An 8,667-nucleotide genomic window follows, 5' to 3' on the forward strand; every position below is an offset into this window, starting at 1 on the left:
AAACCCAAGTATCATTTTTACGTTTTTGATTTTTGCATTCAGTTTTTTTTCCTGAAAGGATAAAACCGATCACATGAACGGTTGTAACCGTTCTTAAAGATAAATATGAACGGTTTCAACTGCTCATTTATGCCATTATATATGGTTGTCGGATCAGAAACAAGCATATAATTTTCCATCGAATCCTTCACACTTCACAGAGAAACACCACAACCAATTCGCCAAGAATCTGAGTTCGAGTGCAAGAACTTGGATTAGATAGTTGTATCCTGCAAGATAGATGTCCATTGAACTGCTGCACTGGTGTAGGGACGAATTTCTGTCTTAGGAGATTGCTTCTGCAAACCTCTATCTTCAAGGAACAAGTCAGTGATTTGTGATTTTATATATAATTTCATTAAGTGTTTATGTTTTAATATATTGTATTTGTCGTTGAGTTTTTCCATTTGAAATAAAACTGTGCAAATTGTTTTATATTATACACTTGACATTTGATTGGTTGTAACAGTTAGTAGGACTGATTTCTTCCACAGTCATACTTGTTGCTTCTCGGTCTTTTGGCCTTTCTGGAGTCCGGACTGTGCTGATTCTCTTCATGGCATTGCGCACAATGGCTGGGATTTGGAGGTAACCTAATTTCTGTATGAGCTCATGCCATTGCGCAATTAGAACTTCTTCCTGACAAATTCTATTGCACTGCAGGTTGGGCACAAGAGCCGGACCATGGAAAATGGTCTGGGATGAGAGGAAGCAAGAAAGTTAGTGTGACGAATGTTCAACTCCTGGTAAAGGAGAAGAAAAGTATGTTGTGATGCAGATGCTGATTGGCGTTCCAAACCGAAGATTTCTATCCGTCCATACATCACCAGGTTCTTGCAATATAGGGGATCTTTCTGCATTCCGATGTCATTCCAAGGATTATCGCAGTATCTTGGACTGCATTACACATGTAAATAATCTAAGCAAGAATAACTGGGTATGACACTATTGCGATTATGGCCATTTAATTTCCTAGTTTCTGCTAACATCCCTGCAATTCTTGATCCGTCATCGGTGTCATATTTTCAGCATCATCACAAGGCACATTTATCTGCTCATGATGCATATAGTTGTACTATCATCTAAGCCACGGTGTCTCAACTTTGACATCATCCGAAGGGTTGCAACCGTTTCTTCGATTGCATTCCACATCTACAAGCTCACTTACGTACTCGTAGTTGGACGTCAAAAGATTCTCCACGAGTAAAATTCATTGTAAGGCTTCCAATCAGATACCGAATCGAAATTTACAGCCGGGAGCTCATTATGCAAATAATCGGCCCTATGATCGAAGCTTCCATGGTTCCCGGTCTGAAAAACACCACCACTCTTCACACTTAGTTTCGTATTCCCATTTCGCAGCTTTTGGTTCTCTTAAGGTAGCATCGAAAACCTCTAATTTCTTCATAAACCCTTTCTTGGACCCGTTCGCCAGGGCCGGGATTGCTTCGGTAGAAAATGCTTGCACTCATAAACACTTTAGCTAAAAGTGCTCCAACTAAAAACAGTTTTTCTTCTTTTTGGGTTAAAAATTCAAGTGCTTTTTAAGGAAGCACTTGAAAATTCTTCCTGTATAAGCACCTAACCAATGGTTCTCTAAAAAACGCGTAGAACTTTTTCTACCAAACACATTTAGAATCGTTTTTCTGCCAAACATATTGATAATCATTTTTAGCAATCTCAGAAGCAACCCATCCCAAACAAGAACAACTTCTAAAATTTGCCAAAATTTAAAATTCTCAAAGGAAATGAATCATACAGAAAAAACCATATGCAAAAAGAACTCATGAATTCGCCGATCAGGCCCGTCAGAAGCCTCGGACGCCATGCAAGTTCAGAAATCCGCATGCTTTCTTCTTCCGTTTTCCCTGTTTCGTTTATAAACTCTTCCTTCACGGTGTCGAATATGCAGAAAACACATGAACTTTCCATTCTAATTAGCTGAAAATCTGAAAAGGGTATATCTAGGGTTTGCGTGGGAACAGTGTTTTGCCCCTTGAGCAAGGTTTCGGGGCATTTTTTAGGAGCTGGTGCGGTGTTTTCTTTATTTTCTGCTTTGTACCGGGTGGTATGCGGCCTTTATTAAAAACTTGGAATTTTTTTGTTTTGGTTTTGAAAAGGTTACTTCCGAGTTCTATTCATATCATAAATTAAACTGTTGATATTTCAGAACTCAAAAGTTAAGTTGTTCAACATAAGGCATTTTGAGCGAGCTCTCACTCAACGGACCGCGACTGGCTAAAGCCCTACAGACATATTTGACATGGTTCTTCACTCAGTGTGGCTTAGAATATTGGTTTTGGGCATAAGCAGCATATCGCAAAGATTGTTATCATCAAGTCGATTCAATTTATTTAAGCAAGGAGATTAAGCCAATACTACCCCTACATATTAAGTAATTCCTGAAAAAGAGAGCATGTACAGTAGCTCCAACTATGCGCTAATTAAACACAAACTCAAGAGAAAACAACAACGAACAAAAATTAGTATCTATCCATCCACCAGTCACGAAACGGATCAGATCCGAGCCTTTATTCAAAGACAGACCCGCCTGACACATGAAGAGACAAGGACTAGCTAGTCCTGAAGCTACTCAGAGAAAATGAGGAGGCAATTAACCTAGTTACCACCGTGGACGACGTAACTGTGACATCCCTGGACGGACAGAGGACGTCCCAATTAGCTTCACTCGACGGACAGAGGGCATCTCAATTCCCTTCCCCCGCCTCTCAGGGCAGTCCCAGAATGTGTGGAGACCATTCGCTCCACACTTCATACACCTAAGTCGAATAGCATACCTCTTTAGATGCCTGCAATACTGGCCCTTCCAACAAAACCAACACGCTATTTTGTAGCCCTCGCCAACACTCGTAACATGCCATGGGACGTCGTGCAGATACGGGCACACTACACTAGGATGGGAACCAGCAGCACCACCACAAACTTCACAAGGTTTAACAGCCTTTGCTTCTTCTTCTTCTTCTTCTTTTTTTTCAAGTTGGATTGGACTCTGAGACTCTTGAACAGCCTTTACTTGTTTCTTCACATCTGTACAATTGTTTGAGGAAATTAATGCACATACATGTTAACAATACATACATATCCATCTGGATTGGGCAAGATTAACTGCCCTTAATCACTTTGTATTCTCGATCGATCTCATTCAAATAATCAAATACTTACTACTGCATAACATGCTTCAAGTTCAATTACATTCGATTCACATTCATTGTCGGTTAATTTGTTAGGAGGATAACAAAGCCCTGCGTATAACATACAGAATGTAATTGACCTTGAAATTAATACTTCCCAACAAAACGAATTTTGTTGAGAATTCTACCCAATCAATCAACCTTTATATATTTATTCATTACCTTCGAATCAAACGAAATTCCGATACTAATTGATTGTAAATGACTATCTAGCTGCTATTAGTATTACTATTACATGCATAAACCCATAACACACATACTATTTTGAATGTAAAAAGGGAATGGGAATTATTGTATTCAAACACACAAAATTAGGTAAGAAATTAATTCAAATTTCAGATTGCAAACGGAGATAGCCATATTACAAAGCTGCCAATTCGAATTACATATACTCTTCCTCCCACTTCACAGACGCTAACCCTAACCTTAACCCGAACCCTAAAACTAAATCCAAAAACATGCATACCAAAACGAGTCCGGATCTCACCTCGGAGCTTCGGTGGTCGGTCCGGATTCTTCCTCTGCCCGGATATGGAGAGGCTCTTGGCCTTGAATCTGGGTCCGAATAGGGATCGGCGAAGCATGAGTTTATATGGGAGAGAGAGAGAGAGAGAGAGATTGCACCAGACGAATTTGGGGCTTCAGGAAACAATGGGCTAGGCTCGGCGCTTTCTCATATACATATTTTTCTGTCGAAATATACACTGCTATATAAGCTGTCAAATGGCCGGTCCGGCTCGACCTGGCCCATTTAAAGTCTGCGCAAGTGGACTTGAGTCTTTCTTGGGCTTGAGTCGTGCCATAAATTTGTTAGCGTGTCCACATGTTTTTCTCGGTCCGGTAGTCTTTCTTTTGTCTCGATGAACTCTCTCCAAACTTTTTGGGCCTTGGGCTCTCTGGCTTTTCTTTGGGCTAATATCCTTGGGTGGGCTTAAGTGGGCCCAACTTTAGCAGATATATGCCAAGCGTTCTTTTCACTTTGTTGTGATTCGAAGAAACTCACCCCCTGGAATACGACACTCACCTAGCCCGTTTGGTCATTAATCACTTGGAGCTCAAGTAACTAGTTTTGGCTAGGTTACATATTAATTTTACCATCAGTCAAAAAGTTAATAAATTTTTACCATAAATTATATAGCTGTTTTAATAATTAACTAAATTCAATAATTAACTAAATTCAATTGAAATTGTTGTGGCCAATTTATGTGACAAGTTAATAGATGGGTGCGGCAAAGAGAGACTGGAGACAGTATAGGAATTTCTCTGTGTCTATGAGATGTTGTTATCCCCTACCTAGTGTTTTTATTTATAGTAGTACAAAGGAGATGAGTACTTGTGCTCCAATACAATCTTAGTAGGGAAAAAATAACTAGTAACCAAACCTATCTAGAATTTACGCAATTACACTTTAATATAATATCTATAACATTTCCCCCCTTGACTGTGTAAATACTGAAGTAGATTCGTCATCAAGTAGATTTGAGGAAGTGGACTCATCAGCACTAATTCTGGGAACATGCTAGTGTTAGACAAAGGAACTTGCAAAAGGAACTAAGTCTCACAAAAACCCAATGGCTATGGTAAAACCCGAGGCAGGACAACAGAAAGTTTACTCATACCAATTCCTTGAATAAGTTCATGAAATGTCGTATTCGGCAAAGATTTGGTGAAGAGTTTGGCCAAGTTATCCTTGGAAGGGATTTTCTTGACTTCAATCTTCTGATACTCTTGTTGCTGATGCGATAAGAAGAACTTCGACACAATGTTCTTGGTGTTGTCTCCTTTTATGTATCCCTTCTTGAGCTTTTTGATACGTGTTGCGTTATATTCAAAGATCATTATAGGGACATCAACGACGAAAGAAAGATCGCAAGTACTTCGAAAATGTCCCACAACTTCTCTCAGCTAGAAGCATTCCCAAGTAGCTTCATGCATGGCAAGTATCTTAGCATGGTTCGAAGAAGTTGCAACTAAGGTTTGTTTGGTTGACCTTCAAGATATTGCAGTGCCTTTAACGGTAAAGATGTAAACCTTTTGAATGTGTTATGTACAGGTCAGATAAGTACCCCGCGTCAGCATACCCAACGAAAATTTACTCGCAATTCTCAGAAAATTTACTAAAGTCAGTAAACAAAAAGGCAATCATTGCACACAAATTCGATATTACAAATGACATATCATGATTGTTTGACAACATTGACAAAATCCCAACAAAATTCACATGGAATTCTCCGAAAATTTTACTAAATTCGGCAAGTGCTCACCTGCTCAAGAACCTTGGCGGAGCTCTGCTCAATGAGCCTGGTCAAAGTTTCAATCTTGACAAGCATTTTCTCATACAAGTCCTCAACGCCGGAGGTGTAATTCGCAGCCTCCGAACCCATCAGCCTACTGAGGCTTCCAACTCCAAACCCTCACTGCACATATCCAGTTCGCTCTGATCTTTGTTGTGCTGCTTCAGTTGATCTAAGCTCTCCTCTCCCCTGTCGACATTCATCGGCGAAATACTTAGCTCGCAGGGCAAAATTGGGAACGCGAGCTAGGGTTGAAATTCCCGAAATGGGATCGGAACGCAGGCCCAATGTTGACGATCTGGATCGATTTCGGCACGAAAGAGTGCTTGGACGGCCGGAACCGGTAGGCACGGTACTCGTGAGTGTGGATGGTCTTGTCGGAGACCGAAGAAGCGAAGAGGAGAAAGAGGGAGGGGGTGAGAGTTTTGGTGGTGGGGGCGGCGGGGCCCTCCGGAGGGTTTTGGATTGGGAAGTTGAGAGTGGTGTTGGAGGAGAGTGAGAATTCTCGGAGGGAGGGGCGGAGATGGGTTCTGCGGCGGCCGGAGAACCAGCCGAGGAGGCGCTTAATTTTCTCATAGATAGTGCGGATATTATTAACGTTTAAAATTGTAAGGTTGACAAACTTAATTAACTAACATAAAATAGCCTAATGAGATGGTTGAAATTAAATGGGCTCAAAGATATAAGTAATTCACTTTTTAAAATTAGGCCACATTCACTATGTTGCTCTCCCTATATATATCTCAAGATTATATAGCACTTGGCTAATACATCCACTTTGTTCTCTCTTGATTTGTCTTACCCTCATAATGGAAGTCCCTACCCCCTTATATGGGTCATTTCCCCTCGAGGCCTCTTAAAATGGCATTTATTGTGCCAACCACTTACACTAGCTTACTGACAAATTTTCATCTACTCGGCTTGGCTTTTATTGACGAAGTGATGTTTTAGTAGTCAAATATGAGATCAAGACATCAATTTAGTATAAAATAGCATCGACGGTCGACTGGCCGCTCACCACCGCCCGTCGCTGGTGGCAGTTTCTGACGAACGGAAACCCGATTTTCCGACTAACTCTAAAAATTACCAAATTTTACAAAAATGTAGAGTTCAATGAAAGGAACAACTTTCATACTTGGGCCGAAGTCCAATTCGGCTAGAAAATACCTGAAATCGCCCTCGATCTGTCGGAAACCTTTGAATTGGGTGTTCTTGATTCGACTCCATAACAGCTCCGTCGCCTCAACCCACCCATGGGCTTTGTTACTGGACTCAAGAGACACCCGAGGATGGTGGTAGTTGCCAGAAAGCCTTTCAAAATTGGTGGATCGACGACACGGATCCAAATAAACTTTTCCAATATAATAACATAGCAAGTGATGCCTTTCACAGAAGTTGAGGGTTCATGTTGAAAACATGCCATGATTTTGATCAAGCAACACCAAAATAAAATTTACAAACTCAAATGGATGTTTCCAAAGCTTGGAAAAGTTTATCTGGGTATAGGCCTCTGGAAAATTGGAAACATCAATTTGAGTTTGTAAATTTTGGTGTGATGTTGCTTGATCAAAATCATGGCATGTTTTCAATAGGAACCCTCGCCTTCTATGAACCACTTGCTTTATTATTATATTGCAACATGCAATCGTTATGACAACAGATTCACGACAAACTTTGTACGACGGTGGCATTCTGTATCCAACCACAAAGCTTAGTCTAGTGTCTGATAGCCCACCCACAATGTCCTTGAGATGCAATGGCATGGTGGATTCTGCCATGGCATTAGATTTTGTGACAAGTCAAGCGTCGCAAGCAAGAAGATTTAATCAAATTGTTAGAAGTGGCAAGTACTACATGAAGAAGATCGACTCTTGCTACAGATATGGGCTAATTCTAAGCTGTGTAGAGGATAATACACCCAAGGGGCATTAGCTTCAGGAAGTTGTTGTACCAAATCATTCTTGGGTGTGCATATCAACTTAATTGCGGATGCCCAACAAAGAGCTTGAAGTCTCAGTTTCCACTAATGGAAGCGGCCTATGGGATGGGGAGTGGTGCAGAATTTGCACTATCTTTCCTCATAGGCTTGTACGATAGTGAAAACATGTTGACGAGATATGATGAGAAGAGCGGTGAAAGTTGGCTAGAAGGACGATTGCAAGTCGAACCCGAACAAGCAGAAAATGATGCGCTGCAAGCCTCGTTGGAGGCCGCATTGAAAGATAAATACTCGGGTCCTCCATTCAGAGGTAGGCTTTTATAACCTATTTAAATATATATCTAAAGAAGCCCGTTTGACAGTTGCATAATCTATATCTGAACAACCCTATTTTTATGTGACAGTTGCACGTATCACTACAAACACCACCAACACTGTGATACATTCTTTTAAGGAAGCTTTTCTAAAACGTGGTCACAACTCTAGCTTGCTAAACATAATCAGGGAGAGGGCTCTATTTCTCATCTACCTCGCCAAACTTGCTGGGAAAGATGATGGAGAAATCATATTTCATTCAGATGAAACTCAGTAAGTTTAAAGTATTCATCACAATTTTTGTTTTACAAATATTTATCATATTCGTTAAGATGGCGTTGGATAAAATATGGGTCGAATGCGAGTCTTATTTTAATTTTTTCCTAAATTTCAGTCTTTCTCTAGCAGGAAGTATAGAGGTGGAGGCACCCCTGAAATATCTATGGGGAGGATACTACCACCATCTGGTCACTTTCAGAAAACAAGATCAATCAGACATTGTGGAATTTACCAAGGTTCAGAAAAACCGATCTTTTTACTGTTTGGATGAAGATTGGAATAACAATATGTTGCGATCATATCGCCTGAAAATATGCGAGAAGAGATGGAGCAATAGAATTCCTGTGTGTCATGAGATTTTCATGGCATAAGTGACTGCCGTTCCATCTGCCCTTGATGACTTTGCAGTCTCGACTGACCTCATTCAAATCAACACATACTACTGCATAACATGCTTCAAGTTCAATTCACATTTCATTGCATTTGCAATTGAAATTAATACTCCCCAACGAAATGAATTTTGTTGAGAATTCTACCCAATCAATCAATCTTTATATATATTTTTTCACTATTTTTGAATTAGATTATT

The 8,667-nt window shown here is 40.3% G+C and overlaps 1 protein-coding gene and 1 long non-coding RNA gene across 2 annotated transcripts; one reads left to right on the forward strand and one right to left on the reverse strand.

Annotated features, from left to right (window-relative positions):
* The first annotated feature begins 32 nt into the window (after window positions 1-32).
* LOC125469200 lies at window positions 33-1,045 on the forward strand. Its single transcript, XR_007251544.1, has 2 exons — window positions 33-627; window positions 703-1,045. It is a non-coding gene; the product is annotated as an uncharacterized LOC125469200 (long non-coding RNA).
* Window positions 1,046-2,406: 1,361 nt separating this feature from the next.
* Window positions 2,407-3,898, reverse strand: LOC103962138. The gene is made up of 2 exons (XM_009374808.3): window positions 3,739-3,898; window positions 2,407-3,087 (listed from the first exon to the last, which is right to left on the reverse strand). Exons 1-2 carry the CDS (start codon window positions 3,833-3,835, stop codon window positions 2,663-2,665), a joined length of 522 nt encoding a protein of 173 aa, XP_009373083.1. The 5' UTR covers window positions 3,836-3,898; the 3' UTR covers window positions 2,407-2,662.
* Between the last annotated feature and the right edge of the window lie 4,769 nt (window positions 3,899-8,667).

This window comes from the organism of the source record quoted next, unplaced genomic scaffold (assembly GCF_019419815.1).
Source record: "Pyrus x bretschneideri cultivar Hongxiangsu unplaced genomic scaffold, Pyrus_bretschneideri_v1 Contig404, whole genome shotgun sequence".
In the NCBI taxonomy this organism is placed as follows: Eukaryota; Viridiplantae; Streptophyta; class Magnoliopsida; order Rosales; family Rosaceae; genus Pyrus; species Pyrus x bretschneideri.

What these genes read in the sequence shown, in the direction of transcription:
- LOC103962138 (XM_009374808.3), bottom strand. Translation starts at nt 3,835, where the DNA reads ATGCTTCGCCGATCCCTATTCGGACCCAGATTCAAGGCCAAGAGCCTC. An exon ending in CCGACCACCGAAGCTCCGAG is followed by an intron (nt 3,088 to 3,738) that starts GTGAGATCCGGA and finishes ACAATTGTACAG; the next exon opens with ATGTGAAGAAACAAGTAAAG.